Source organism: Ambystoma mexicanum, chromosome 2q (assembly GCF_040938575.1).
Source record: "Ambystoma mexicanum isolate Mex_15411 chromosome 2q, UKY_AmexF1_1, whole genome shotgun sequence".
Classification (NCBI taxonomy): Eukaryota; Metazoa; Chordata; class Amphibia; order Caudata; family Ambystomatidae; genus Ambystoma; species Ambystoma mexicanum.
In genome coordinates, this window is record NC_090924.1 from 329768417 (window position 1) to 329784352 (window position 15936).

The 15936-nt window shown below is 45.5% G+C and overlaps 1 protein-coding gene across 4 annotated transcripts in view; it reads left to right on the plus strand.

Moving 5' to 3' along the window:
- Positions 1–15936, plus strand: part of TSC2 (TSC complex subunit 2) — a 1437517-nt gene that overhangs the window by 760219 nt on the left and 661362 nt on the right. For all 4 annotated transcript variants that reach the window (XM_069647328.1, XM_069647330.1, XM_069647331.1 and 1 more), the window contains one exon: positions 4808–4910. In XM_069647328.1, coding sequence (XP_069503429.1) covers positions 4808–4910 — 103 coding nt within the window. The remainder of the gene's footprint in view (positions 1–4807; positions 4911–15936) is intronic.

Here is a 15936-nt window from a genome sequence, read left to right on the forward strand (position 1 = left end):
AGGCGAGAGATTGGGAGGATGAAGATTGCCAACAGAGAACCACAGACACAGAAAACAGACTCTCCCCTTTCTACAGCAGACTGTCCCATTAATGCGGCCAGGGTAAGTCAGGCCTCCTTCTTTAATTACTCGCACCGGACTCTACTGGTCTTTCCCAGGCAGCATAAAAGGCGGAGCAGGAAAGCACACTTTCGGGTCGGAGATGCTGGAAGGTGCCGGAAACAGGGAGAAAGCCCTAGTGAGCTGCAGAAGCCCTGGAAGACCTGGAAGAGGATAAAACCGCCCAAACACTGGCCCTGCTATTTGAGAGGAGACTGCAGTGTGGAGGAGGGAGCAGTACATCCAGAAGGCAGGATCAGGGGCAGCTGCGAGTTGCCTGGCGGTACATACAGCAGAACCCCTCCCCTGGGGCCAGACGGGTGAACCCAGGTACATGAGGGGCAGGAGGTAAGACACTGACCTGATTTAAACATCCCCCTTGTGACTCTTAGAGCTCCCAAAACATGGAATGCTGTTTTGGGGAGCTGTGAAGTGGGAGCAAAATTATCACAAGTGCATTCTGGGAGTGGGAGTCCAAAAATATACTTTTGTTGATTGTGAACTTTGAGAGAGGGGTCCGAGCCCAGCAGAGGGACACCCTTGTGAACTTTGTGGGAGGGGTCGGAGCCCGGTAGAGGGAGACCTTGTGAACCTTTGTGAGAGAAACTGACACCAGAGATAGTGGTCCAGTGCCACGTGGGCGCTCATTCAAAGGTTTCTGGCTGGTGCCCCCTCTCCCGAACCAGGATAAACAATAAGTACCAAGAGGCTTTAGGGGGAGGCCGGTGTGAGGTGCCAAGGTGGTCATACAAGGGTCAAACCCAAACCCCTTATACAGTCGAAAGTCTTTGACATTTTGTGGAGCAGACGTGAACCCGACTGAGGGATGCCTGCGAGTTGGGGTGAACCGTAACACACCCTAGAACATTGTGATGAATGAACTGTGCAAAGGATGACTGGGGACTGAGACCCGGGCTTAGGTAAAGGGAAGAACCGTAGGGATCTAGAATTACTTTTTGTTGAAATGTGAACTGTGGCAAATGTGAACCTGATGGAGGGATGCCAAGACAAAGCTAGGGGAACGGAACCCCTGCTTTCTGATGAGGTTTAGAAATTGTGAACTGTGGAAAGAGTGAACCCAACTGAGGGAATGGTGAAAGTGGCGTTTGCGCCCAGTTGAGGGGAAACGCTGTGCATTGTGATATTGTGAAGCATGCACTTACTATAGAATAACGGTGACCCAGCGAGAGGTGTTCGACATTTGGAAGCATCTGTTTAAATTTGCAAGTGCTTTCAGAGGCTAACGCTGAAAGAAGGATCGGAGCCCGGCTCAGGGGGATTCTAGGATGAAGAGTAATCACCCAATAAAGTGTCTAGTTTGATTTTATTGGAGTGCTCTGCTTTTGTCTTATTGCACTGTAACTTGAACCCCACATCGCCTGAAGTCGAAGCCTTTTTGCTCTTCCACATTTCTTGATTACCTTTGGCTAAACCGAAGTGTCTTACCTGTTCACTAAATAGGGTGGCCTCTCAGAACCATCCCTCTGGATTTGTTCTGAAAATCCATCTTAGCAGTATCAATAACCACTTATTTATGCAATCAAACCCTGGTTCCCAATCTATGCCATGTAGGCACTCAACCTAGTTTCCGCCAATGTTATTGGTTACCACGAGCGCTTTAACACCCAAGTGCTTAAAAGGATGGTATACATCATGCTCTCCTCCTCAAAATGTATTTTGTGTCCAGGACCAGCACATGCAGGTGATTTGACCATACCCCCACCACCCCTCTGTTGAATGACGAATAGCCATCTAGTAGTGAAATAATACAAATGGTCTTAAATGGTGGATCGGTCCTGTATCAGAGATGAATTGGGTCAAAATATTGATGAAATGTCTAAGAATTGGATGTTAGTGATATGTACAAATGTCGCTCTCAAGTACAGTAGGTACTCCTTGGGGGTGCAGGGACTAGCCTGTGCAAAGGGCACGGATGAGGGGCAGGGAGACGATACAAGTGAAATCATTACTTGTTTGTAGGACGTACATGTTCAGCGGACCCCTTTACTGCTGGCATTTTAAGTCTCTGCCCTTGGGTTTAAACCAAAATTCATGGGGCATCTGATGGAATTAGCTCCTGGGTGTTTGGAATTTTTTCTGATCATGAGTTTCTCATTACAACCCAAGTACTTTTATTCCCATGAAGGAGTTTGCAGGACGGCATATATGTTGGAAAACGAAATGTAGAGATTGGAAAAATGTTACTTTTCTTTAGTGATTTAACATCGATGGATGTACACTTCGGAATAGCCCGCTGGAGTCACAGAAACATCATCAAACTACCTTCTTTTTTCGAACTGTGGCACTTGCTATAAACCCCTCTTTTTATTGCTATGTTGCTCTGTCTATTGTTTTTCGTTCTATTGCTGTTTGTGATGATAACTGTTTTCCATGTTGCTAAATATTTTGCTTGCTTCCTCTTTACACAGGTTTCCCTTTTTACTTTTCTTTTCCGTCCGTTAGTCTGTCTTCCTGCTACAACTTTCAGGCCCTGTCAAAGGGGGCGGTGGGGAGCCTGCACTTTCCCAACAGCCTGACCGGTGCCAGTGTGCAGGAAGGCTCCCCTCTCAGCCCAATCTTACTTCAAGCAGTTGACGGCAGGGTTAGGGCAGGCCCCGCTGCAATCAGAAGAGGCACCAGGAAAACGGTGGCAACACGCAGGGAAAGTGTGGGCTTGGGGGCAGCCCGTCGCCACAGCAACGACGGATCTTGCAGGTCTAGGGTCACTAGAGCACAGTGGGTCTAATCAGGAGCTTGCTGCAGAGCTCTGCTGGAGTCTGTGCAGAACAAAGTGAAAACCCCACTGGCCCACCAGGGAAACCTTCTAGGGAAGGAACCCACTAAATCATTAGGGCTAGTTTTAGTAAACAAAAATCCCCCATGAAGGCTAGGCTAATAAAACTCCACTACATTCACCAGGGACTTCATTATTTAAGGTAGACCAAAAAGAGGGACAGCAGTCCCCTGGGACTGGATGCCGTTTGGATGCCGAAATGCAACTAGCCATCTAGTAAGAAGGGGCTGTGGCTTACCCCAGTCCTTATGAAGCCACATCCCAGGCATCGCCTGTAGTAACAACTAAAGTCAGGTAAGTCACTTGGATAGGGTAAAGGGAGGGGGAAGTATTTAAGTATTTGTTTGTGGGTTAGTTTGGTGAGGACAGGAGTTGGTAGAGGACGTTCGAGAGACCAGAGGAGGAGAGAGCGGCCAGAGTGCGGAAGCTATTGAGAGAGGGGGTTTGCAGACTATTTGTGGTGTGAGAGTGAGCGAAGTAGAGTAGGAGTAGCAGGGAGTAGTGATGGTGAAGGTGGTAGTAGTTATGGGGTTATAAAGTAGTGGAGGAAGTAGGAGGTGGTAGTTGGTGGTAGCGAATGGTAGTGAACCTTAGGTGGTGGTAGTCTCAGTAGACTGGGAGTAGTGGTAGCGAAAGATAGTTCTAGAGCGGTAGTAGTAGTGATAGAGTGAGGGAATAGTGGTGCGAGAAGCGGTAAGAAATGAGAGGCCGTAGTAGCGGAGGAAGCTAGGTGTCATAGGAGGAAGGAAAGTAGAACAGTGAAGGTATCGGTGGAGTGCTAGTTGGAGGTCAGATTGATAGGAGGAGCAGGAATAAGAAGAGCAGTGAGATGAAAGGCAGAGTGACATTGGAGGGATAGCAACGTGGTGGGAGGAAAGCATCTCATGAGTCCAGTGTAGCAAAGGGTCCAAAAAGAACGTGTATTGAAAAAGTGTGAGCAATACCAGGCGAAAGAAGGCAACTTCCCAACCCCCCTTCAACTGCTAAGCAGGATAGGTTAGGGAAAGTCTAGAAAAAAAAACAGGGAGTGAGTTAGCCAACGCATTAAAAAAAACACAAATAGCATAAGTCAGAACAGACAGATGGGTATTCCCCCCTCTAAGAATGCCTGGGCTAGGGAGGGGTAAACTGGCGGGAAAAAGGTAGAGGGGGACAGCCCTAGTGCTGAATTCCCCAAGAAGCCACTTGGCCCCGAGTCCTACCCTTGAATCCCTTCGATTAACCACTGGTTTTAAATTAACACCCTTGGAACTTCTTCCAGTCTCCAGCATGTTAATTTGTGGCAGGTCACCCCGTCGCACTGCTAAATCCCATTTAGTCCTTGCCTATCTTTGCCGCTACATCCATAACATGTTTGTCTATCACCACTTTTACTGAGATACCACCTTACTAACTCTCTGCTGCAGAACGGTGGGCTAGTTTGTGTCAGTGCATATGTGTCAGAATGTTTTAAATATCTTCTAGATGTGTTCTAATGCACCTTTCATGCAAATTCTCAGGCACATAGTGCAAATGTCTGATGGCATTATTGTCTGGCACCTGTTTTAGACGGCCATGGTAGCTACTGCTAACTGTTGATTTCAAGATAAGACAGCTCTAGGCTATACCCAGCAGTTAAATAGCTCCCAGTAATTTCGAAATCTGTTTGCCAGAATCCCCTTTTACTGTCCCAGCTAATGTTCACCATACACTTTTGTGAAATAGCTCCTGGAAGTACTGAAATATAATAGTGAGTAACTTTTTAAACATACACATACGTTTTTCATTATTTTTGTCTTCTAGATTTAATCCCGAACTGTGGTGAAAGTTATCTAAAATGCCAAATGCAACTCTGAACTGAAGCCAAAAGCATCCCATATTAACGTGGATGCTTTCACAATTTTAGTAATACAAATAAGTTTTCTTCTTCTGCAGGTTTAATCAATACATAGTATGCCTGGCACATCATGTCATAGCCATGTGGTTTATCCGATGTCGCCTGTGCTTCCGGAAAGACTTTGTGCCGTACATTACTAAGGTAATGCATGTATTTTTAATATTTTCTTGTAGTAAGGTTATGTGGCATTACTGAGGCCAATAAAGACTTTTGTTTCATTGGTGGGCGTTAGTCATAGTCATTTGCTCTTTACGGAGTACATGGGCACATCGTGTTGTGGGGGGCTGGAGAGGAAGAAAGTAGGAGTCCTAAGCATCCCACGCACTATCAATGTGATGCCTTAACATGTTTGATTTCAGGATCTCTTGATCCAGAGTTTTCCTTTTTGGCAAAGTTTTCTGTCTTTAACAAACATGTGCTTCACTGAAGTGCGAAGTCTGAAGACGTGTACATCAAAATATTCTATTGTCCTCATTTAAAATAAGCCGCCCTTTGTAGACGCAACTAACCCATGAGGTGGAAGGACAGAGGGTCAACTACAGTCATGGATAAATATTTTCATAGTGAATAGTTGGTTATGCTCTGCAGTTCAAGTCCCTATGGCAAATCAAGATTTCCACTGAAATTGGGTTTTGGTGATTGCCAGCGATGGTGTTTTCTATGTTGTTGCTAAAAAAAAAAATTTAAAAAAAGGAAAAACACTTAAAACAAAGAACAAACAACTAGAGCAAGCTGGGACAATCGAGGTTCTATTAGGGCGAACGTCCTAGACTGCACCTCTGGATACAGACTCTGTACTCTTTTTGTTTATTGGTTAAACAAATCTGTCAACCTTAACAATACATTACAATAGGCTTTCAATAATACAATTTCTATATACAGTATTCTTTTACATTTCATGCTAAATTCTCTTAACATCTTCACCTTCTTACTACCCATTTGATTACTGAGGTCATTATAGATGGTATTTGGAACATCACAGAGCATTTTACGATATGACAATAGTTTCCACTGACTTTTATAAATTGATCCCCAACTCGGACCTAATGGCAGCAGTGCAGACCACTTTGGCAATACCTCAAACTCTCTGCCATGCTAGTCCCTCTAAGGTGTTCATATAATCCAGTACCCACTCCGGATGTAATTCGACATGTAACATTAATTTAGGAACTCATTTCCCCATATAAAAACTAATTAATGGCAGAAGTATGAACTTGCAATACTTATTTTTGTATATATTTCATCTGGGTGATGAGGCCAATTAGTTTGTGCCATTTTGGGCTTATTAGAAACTAAATATGGTATCAGGTAATATTTTCACCACCAAAAATATCGGCGTACATATGATCGTCGGGAACGGCCATAGGCGATATTTTTGGTGGCGAAAATATTAGGAGCGGGGGTCGCGAGGGTGTCCCCCGCACATAAAAAATATGATGCGGGGGTGTCCCCCGCAGGGTCCATGTGTTATTTTTGCGTCAAAAATGCAGCGATATTTTTGCATCGTGATATTTTTGCAGCGAAAATATCACATGGAACCCTAAATATCCGAAGTAGACAAATTGTTTCACCTTGCCCAATACAACACCATCTAATGTGCATGTCTTACTGTTCAATATTTTGTGATTGGAAATAGACCTAACTTTCGTCTTTTCTGAAATAATTATTTTATAATTCTCTCCAGTTTATTTTTCTAAAAGCAACTAAGTTTCTGAAACCTCACGCTGGCGCAGTCTACTAATAGAAAATCATCTGCATATGCCAGCCATTCTATGCTCAGGGTACCAATCCTGGGTGAGGCCTACATCGGACGAGTACAGATTAAAAAGGCAGGGGGCCAATGTGCACCCCAGCCTAAGCCAGTTCTGAATGGGAATATTTTCGGTAAGCGCTCCTTCTTGATTTAGACGCACCAGTACATTGGAATTTTCATTGAGCCACATAAGCAACTACAGGAGTCTCTCTTGTATCCCCAAGCTCCACAATTTGTGCCATAAGCGATTTCGATCTACCAGGTCAAAGACTGAAGATAAACCCACAGCAGCCAGGTGGATCGGATTGTATCGTTTTCCCTGAACCATTTAATACAGACAATTAATTATGATGGCGTTCAAGGTATAACCCTTCCTGATCCCTGTTTGGTCTTTTTGAGTCTGTTGTCAGTTGTCATTGCCCAAACATTGCGGTGCCGCAGCAAGATGCATGCTAAAATCTTGCTGTCAGCATCCAGAATTGTTATTCGGCGATAGTTACTGGCTTTTGACCGCTTACCACGCTTAAAGATTGGTATAATGTATGACGTTTGCCACGTTACTGGGAGGTGCCCACTTTCAATCTCGTCATCAAAGATAGATTTCTGGATATCTGACCAACGTCTAGGATCACTTTTAAATAATTTGTTAGAAAGCTGTTTCGGTCCGGGGGCCTGGGAGTTACTGGATTTTAAAATGATACTATGTATAGCCCCTATCTCAAAAGAGATTAAGCCTTTAAGTTTTTTAGAGTCAGCTAATTCCTTGAGCTCACCTGTCGGGGGTTCTCTCATTGGATATAAGCCATCGACATGCAAGATCCTATCCCTTTCTGACTGCATTTGCAATGGTTTCCACAAACCCCACATTCAGAGCATTTATGGTATGCCAATAAGTGGCAGAATTATTTGTTTTCAGACACAATAGAATAGCTTCTGCGTCTGCCTGCATAAGAACCGCTTTCTGACCTTTCATCTAATTCTAACGACACTGCTTGACATTTTCACTATGCAAATCTTTTTCTTCTGCTAGTATGGTTAAACATTTTATTCTCCTAATCTCGACTCTCATTTCCCTTTTACTTTCAGACACTTTTGAGTTGTACTTCTGCGTCTTCCTACTTTTATTATTCTTGTTCTTCCCACTTCGATCATTTCCCAGTGCCGTATTTAGAGATTTGCTAAAAAACTCATTAGGGTTGTCTACTGTAAATGTCTGAAGTTTCCAGCTATAACTGGTCTCCTCCACAAAATTTACTAAGCAGTCATTCACCTTGATGATGATTGATTTGCTCCAAATAAGTCGATTAAGGGATGCATTTGGGGTTATATCCAACTCATGCAACACCGACTGCAAGCAGATATTAAGATCAAATAAGCAGTTGAGCATACTGTGATCACTCCAGGTATTTTACTCGATCTTCAATTTAATGCCTCTTTCAAAGAGGAGTGAGTTTACAAAAATATGGTCTATAGTAGAACATTCCTGGCCTCTGCCAGGCTGTTTTACCTATTGGATCCTCTTCCGTTGCTCTGTTTAACATAACCAATCCTAGGTTGTTTATCACATTCTTCCACAGTTTACCATTAATAATGTGTTTTGCATGTGTGGGTAGAGCCAGACATACCACCCAAAGCAACCTCCTCCTCTTCCACATTTATGAAAGTGGAGTTTAGGTTGCACAACACTAACATATGACCCTCAGGAGTAATGCATAACCATTTTACATAATAATTGTTTATCTTAGACAAAATCACCTCGACAGCACCAATGCCAAAATGCCATTAAACATGAATTATTCAAAATTATCCCATTTCTCCGTTCATCTTGCGAGTAAATTCTGTGGCTAAGGCCGCCTGGCAGATGTCAATTTTTTCCGATGATATTAAAGCCATGCTCGGTTTTAAAATAAACCTGACAATTCCAGACTCCTGTTGAAGAGGGAGCGGGGAGTTCGGAGACTGACTCCATGTCTGGTGGTCATGTCCTAAAATACAAGAAGTCGGGGAGGAAGTAAATAAAAACATGAGGAGGATGTTTGTGACGAATGCGGAACGCTCTAAGGGTGAAATACTTCTGGGCATAGCTAAACCGGACAACAAACTATGGCCAAAACCTAGAAGAAAAGCATTCTACATCATCCGCATAGCGGGCTTACTCATTGTGGCCCAGAAGTGGAAATCCACAGACCCTCGCTAATTGCGGATTCGTTTAACAAGCTTTGGAACTTTGTATCCTTGGAATGGGTTACTTACGTGATACAGCGGGAACAAGCCAGATTCTCAGATGAATGGACCTCAATCTTGAACTTCTTTCATGGAGACTTTGAGGAACAATTCTGTCCCCACAGGTTGCGCCTCTTGGGAATAGCCTAACCTACTTGTGCTGTAGTACAATGTCCTTTATGTGTACTGAGGGCCTGGGGGAGGTTGTTGTGTATGTTATGCATTTGTATGTTGTGCCATATATTCAAATCCATTTTTTTTTTAAAAAAGTGTAAACCGGCACCCTGTACGGACAACCCATCTTACCCTTCTTAGCTGACTGATAATGGGTGGTATATCCATCCCGTGCTGGGTGCTTGAGAATCCAGGTCTGCTGAAGGCATATGATGTCGGGCCTCTCTGGTTAATCAGTGATCTTGGCAACCAGACCCAGTCTTGTTAGCACTCATCCCTTGGGTATTCACCTCCAGGGAATGTTACACTCCTTATATTGGACTTCCCACCGGCCGATGGAACCCGTGAAGACTTTTTCATATTGAGATATCTTATTATTTCTATGTAGGTTATTCCGCAGGGAAACAAGCTGAAAGGATGTCACTGAGAATCCAATTTGTCTTAGCGATGGGTCACTCTCATGATGAGATCATACACAACCCTTGATTCAAAACTATTAAGTGCAAGGTTTGTGCAGCCATACTCTGAGCTCAACACGTTCAATGGCTTTACTAGAAATTATGCCAAATATAAAACTTCAAATAATCACAATAAGATGGTAGACCTTCTGAGAGCCGCCCGTCATCTCTAAAAAAAAAAAAAAAAAGAAACAAAAAAAGACTCTTAATTAAAAATGTATACGGGGAAGGTACACATTTGATCATGCCTAAAGTTTCCCCTTTATTTCCCCTATGCTCGCGATTGTCCATATTCCAAGCTTTTATATTGCTTCCAGTGCGCTCAGTCTTACCACTCTACTTTACACTGTCCTCACTACAGAAGTTTGGTGCCGCACTATACCTTTAGCAGCTTTTAAGATGCATAAGATTGGGATTAAGCTCCATATGGATTTTTCCTCCCCTTTCACCACATAATTACAACCAGCAAGACAGAAGCATTCGTATGTATTGCCTGACCCCTTCAGTCTCAAATATAGATTTATTTAGCAATATATTACCGCCTCTCTAGTCCGGTGTTGCCTACCTTCTTGCTCCTGGCGACTGGCTGGGAGGATATACCTGTTCATGAGTGTAACTAACCCTGTTGTTAACTAATAACAATGTGTTAGTTACCTGGTGCTCGTATGTCTCCCCTGCCCCGTTTCTATCATAGATTTTCGCATTGCAGGAAATTCAGACGCTTACCATCTGTCTTCCTTGAGGCTGTGCCACTGGGTCAGTTTGTACCTCTGAATCAACCCTCGAAGAACCTAACCCTTGTCTTTCAAAGATTACTTCCGGGAATGGACTCCTTTTGGTCTTTCCGATAAATTCCTGCACATCATCACCTTGGAGAATAAAACTGCCCCACACCTTCCTCCCAAGTTGCTCTCCCCATCCATCTGCTCATTTTGTGTACATATTGACTTAGTTAGGGACGTCGAATTGTTAGATTGCCCCAGTCCATTTGTCTAGTCAATAAGAGCCCGGAGAGGTCCCCTTTACTTGTGATCTGTTCATACTGTGTCGCCACTGATTTTGCTTTTACCAAGACCACAGAACATCAGTTATTTCCATTAATTGTGGTACACTCTCATCCTCTGAGAAATTATCTATCGCAACCACCAGATGTTTCTTCACTGTACTCCCCGCAGCCTCCCTGGTGGACCTCCTGTTATCAATTAAGGACTCTGGTAGGGCCAGATTCCCTAGACATTTGTGTGTAGTGCTTACTCTTACTTTTCCCCCATGTTCGTGGACTTTTGTTTACCTTCAATGTTTTTCTGCTTCTGAAGCACTTTTCTATGGACTGGTAGCTGTATTGGTGCTGGGGATATGTCACCTTGTACAGCCTGATTTCCCCCCCCCCCCCTCCGCCGCCCCGGTTGTAGGCAGTAATAACATCAGAGTTCGTATTAGTAGTGATTATCTGACTTTTTGAGTGAATTGCCTGCACAAGGGAATCCTCCTGTTGTGTTTTCCTTGCCTGGATTGTTGCTTCAGCATTTTGAAGTAATATAATGCCTTGTGTCAAGTCCGATGGCTCCTTCTGTGAGTATCCCTTCAACTCTAGTTTATTTGTCCATATCTCCAACTTATTTTGTATGGCCCCTACAGCAATAGTATTTATTCAGACTTCTGATTTTATGTCCTCATATAAGAAGGTGAAGGTTGAAATAACTTGGGTGATCAGAGCGGCCTGGGCATCCTCTCCGGGCCCCTCTTTGTCTTCAACTATTGCGGTATGCTCCCCATTTCTCAACCTAGGGTGAGGGGGTAGAGACATGCGATGCGATTGATGCCCCACTTATCTCAACATCCACGTCCGTATAGAATGAGGGCGAATAGTTTGCCCCTGTGAACCTTCCCAGCGAAACTGCCATCTTCATCATGTCCGTATCCGTAATTGAGTCAATACGAGGATTTATGAGTGAGCAAAGCACCCCATTTTTGGGTCCGTTAAACAAATCCTTGGTTGTTACCCCTCCACAAGGGATAGTTTCCTTATAACTTCTGTATATGTATGCAGTCTGTCAGTAACAAGCTGGTTAACTTGAACTTCCACTGGCGAGATCGGGAGTGGAAGCTCCCTCGCCATTTGTAACATTTGCTCGTGAATTATGTAGTCATTTCTTTTCGATAGTGCATTCTGAATAAAGAGGTGACTGGAAATTAGTCTCCACTGGTAGATAATAGGTCACTTTTTGCATTTAAATGTATTTTAATGTATGTCATGTGGTACAATTTAATGTGATTTTTGATTTCTACAAATGTATTCTCATATCACACTGTATAAGACTGCACTTGCATTTCAATTTATTATGTAACTTTACATCTCCCATTGTATTTCTCATCTTTTAAACTGTTCCCATGTCAGGCGGCAGCTAACAGCTGCCAGTTTTACAGCCAGTGGAATATCATGAGCCTGGGTGCTGGTCCCGCCCCCTTCCTGTACTAAGCTTACTTTAAGTACTGGGAAGAGGTTCCTCCCCTCCCAAGGGGGCCTGCCTGTGTTTGCTCATCTGCTTCTTTTTTTCATATCAGCCCCTCTGCACCCTAGAACAGTTGTGTGGGAACCATTGTGTCCTGTGAGAATCCTGAAGGTACTCTCACATCTACTCCTCTTAAGGATCTTATGTTCAGGTGGTCAGAGAGAGGCCATCGCTTTTGGATCCTGACCCTGGGAATGGACAAGCGCGATGGGGCGATCACCTGGGTGGAGGGTTCCTGGGGATTGGAGAGAGGGTACCTGAAGACGAGCCATGGTGTTCCTTCTCCCCCCCCTTCAGTAATACCGACCTACCTGACCCTCCCTCAGTCTTCATGGGATATTGTCAATCTTATCCCATCCTTCTCTGTAGTTTTCCACCAAGCACTGAGAAGAAGGGGCAGCTAAGAGTAGTGCACACCTCATATTGCAAACACCACTCTAGTACTGGTACGAAGAAGAGCGGCCTGGAGGGAACCAATAATAAAGATCAGGCATGTCACACTAACCGGTTTATACAAGGTCAGGCAATTGAGTTTAACTTACTTCACCTGCAGCCTGTTAAGAATGGAAAAGAGTATAAAAGGTGGAACCCAAAAACATTCAAGCAGCAGCAGAAGGGAGAGTGAGAGGAGAGAATCCGCTGTTCTGGAGGACTAGGACGCCAAGACGCCGGCAACGATCTCAGGAGACCTTCCCGAGGGTCTGGGCAGGACCGGAAACCCTCGTATGGGAAGGCCGACAGTAGGCGCTGCCATATAGAAGAGGTGGACCAGAGCACAGAAGCCGGTGTGTGTGTGTCAGTGTACCCAGCAAATATGGCGGTTTGGTTTCACTTTCGGGAGAGCTGCCGAGAGGAGCTGCAAAAGACACTGGGGAGACCGAAGGGACAGAAACTAAGTAATGGTCCACAAACGCAAGTAAACACTGCATTTATTGACTGCCGAAGTGAAAGAAAGGTGCCATTTGAGTGAGCACAAGTCAATGCTGCATATATTGAATACCAAACTGAAAGAAAGCTTTTTGAGCTATTTGACAAAACTATGATGTGTTGAATGGTGAATGAACACTTGAGTCAAATGGACATATCAAGTGGCAAGCTAAAACGGAATAAGAACAGAATTAAAGATGGGATGAAACTGAAGAGTTGTTTTGAGCATTAGTACCCGGCGAGAGTCAAGCAGAATGTAAAACACATTCTGATTGGCTCTCACCGGGTCGTTACCCGGCCGAGAATCCCTCAGCCGGGATTTCCCTGCTTTGTCCATGGCGGGTGGCATGGCAGCCCCTCAGCCAATGAGGAGGCTCGAAGCATGGCCATCCCTGCTCCGAGCCTCCACACGACTGCAGGCTGCCATTGTCCCCCGCTGGGGACTTGTGTAAGTTTGATTTTGTTTTTTTTTTTTTTTTCCTTGCCTTCCTCCTCCTCCCCCCACCCTCCCAACACTACATTCTAACCTTATCTTTATTTTTTTTGGGAGCGGGCGTGCTGGGAACCAAAGTGGTCCCAGTGCGTCCGCTCCTGATGGCCGCCATGGAAAGGGAAAACTGACTCAGTTTTCCATTCCCCGACAGCCATTTTCTCGGTCATATTATTATTATTTTTTTTTGTTCCGAAACGCTGCTGCGTTTCGGGACAGAAAAAAATGCTTTTAGTACCCCGGTTTTGCGGGCCGGGCTACTAATAGCAATATGCCCCGAGCGGCAGGGGCATTACCTGACTCGGGAATGCCCCCGCCGCTCAGGGCATATTGCTTAAATACAAGTGCAAAGAACAATAATAAAGTAAATCAGTTAGAACTGCAAAAGTGAGAGTCATAAGCATATGACAAGACAAGAATTAGTATAAAAGTGTTACAAGGAATACAAGTGTGCAAAGTGAAAATCCAAGGCAGAAGAGCCTATAAAAGGGCACAGCAACTTTGGGGAGATTTATGGTTGCGCGAACTGTGATGGGTGGGGCCGTGTGCGGTCTGACAACTGCGTCCAGACCAGAAACTCTCCTAATATGACAGTTACCGACATCAAAAATCAAGCCAAAGGCACAGTATTGGGTTACTGGCTGTGTGACCTGTGATGGGTGGATCGTGTGGTCTGATACCAGGAAACGCTGAATGGTGAACAAGCTTAAAGAAGTGTGAAAGAATTGGTGAAGCAAACCATAAGGTGTGTCAAGTAGACCCAGTGTTCTTTTGTGAACTTTAAACAGATGAAACAATGTGAATGCTTAGTTAAATTCTTTGGGAAGGGAACCCTGAGAGCTAAACAACTAGACAACATCATCTTGGGCAAGGGAGTCCCAGGACCCCCGTTTTGTGTGAACTGTACTATATTTGAACTTTGGTAAGGGCAGCCCAGGACCTTCATTTGGTGCGAGTTGTTATGCACTCGAACTTGAAGGTAATTTCAGAACATGATGAAGGTAATTTCAGAACTTGACCAAACACTATTGAAGTGTATTGGAACTGTATTGAACTTGAGATGGGGAACTCAAGTATCTTAACCTTTTTCTTTTAGTTTTAGTTTTCTTTAAGACTTATATTTTGCTGAGAAGATTCCCCCACCATGTTTGGTTATAGTTGTGAGGATAAGCATAGGTTTTTGACACACATATTCTTATTTTGGACTTGCAAACACAGACTTTCCTTAATTTCTTTAGGTAGGGAAAATCCTCCATAGCATAGAACAAGTTAGGTCTTACACCACCCTGCTCATTAATAAAGTTTTGTTTGGACCTATACATCTGTTGTCTGTGCCATCTCTCTTGATGCCATGCCTGTGTCACAGTCAATGTGAGAATGTTTGCCCACCTGTTATGTTCCTGCACCTTTCTTCCTTGGTCCCTCCATCCTCTTCCTGGGACAGCTGTGGAGGCCTGCATGTGTCAGCCTACCCCCTCTATAAATCTCCTCTCTTTTTTTGTCACCTGGACCCTGGGAACTATTTTGACCTCCTGAGAAAACTCTTCTCCCCCCATGGAGAGAGGGACCTGTGCATGCATGTGTCATCTTACACCCTGTCATAATCCCTGCCCCCTTCCTCCTTGAACCCTGTGGGCGGGCTCTGCAGGGGTGGAGCAACAGCCTTATAAGTGGACAGAGAACCAGGGCTGGCGCTTTTGTTTTGGCTGCAGTGCTGGGCTCGTGGGTCGGGGGGCAGGGGAGCTACAGAGCCCCAAGCAGGTACACTTCTCCCAATCTGGCCTACCCCCTTTACATCCCCTTGTTTCCGCATCCTCACCAACCTACTCTCCTCTGTGTCTGCCTCTGTGCCCCTCAGTTTCTCTGTTTCTGTCTCTATGCCCCTCACCCTCTCTCTGTGTGCCCCTCACCCTCCCTCTGTGCCCTTCACCCTCTCTCTGTGCCCCTCACCCTCTCTCTCTGTGCCCCTCTCTCTCTGTGCCCCTCTCTCTCTGTGCCCCTCTCTCTCTGTGCCCCTCTCTCTCTGTGCCCCTCACTCTCTTTGTGCCCCTCACTCTGTGTGCCCCCCACTCTCTCTCTGTGCCCCTCACTCTGTGCCCCTCACTTTCTCTGTGCCCCCTCTCTCTGCCCTGCTCTCTGTGCCTCTTCTGCGCCCCCTCTCTTCTGCACCCCCTCTCTTCTGCGCCCCCTCTCTTCTGCGCCCCCTCTCTTCTGCGCCCCCCCTCTCTTCTGCGCCCCCTCTCTCTTCTGCGCCCCCTCTCTCTTCTGCGCCCCCTCTCTTCTGCGCCCCCTCTCTTCTGCGCCCCCTCTCTTCTGCGCCCCCTCTCTTCTGCGCCCCCCCTCTCTTCTGCGCCCCCTCTCTCTTCTGCGCCCCCTCTCTCTTCTGCGCCCCCTCTCTTCTGCGCCCCCTCTCTCGCTCTTCTGTGCCCCCTCTCTCGCTCTTCTGTGCCCCCTCTCTCGCTCTTCTGTGCCCCCTCTCTCGCTCTTCTGTGCCCCCTCTCTCGCTCTTCTGTGCCCCCTCTCTCGCTCTTCTGTGCCCCCTCTCTCGCTCTTCTGTGCCCCCTCTCTCGCTCTTCTGTGCCCCCTCTCGCTCTTCTGTGCCCCCTCTCTCGCTCTTTTGTGCCCCTCT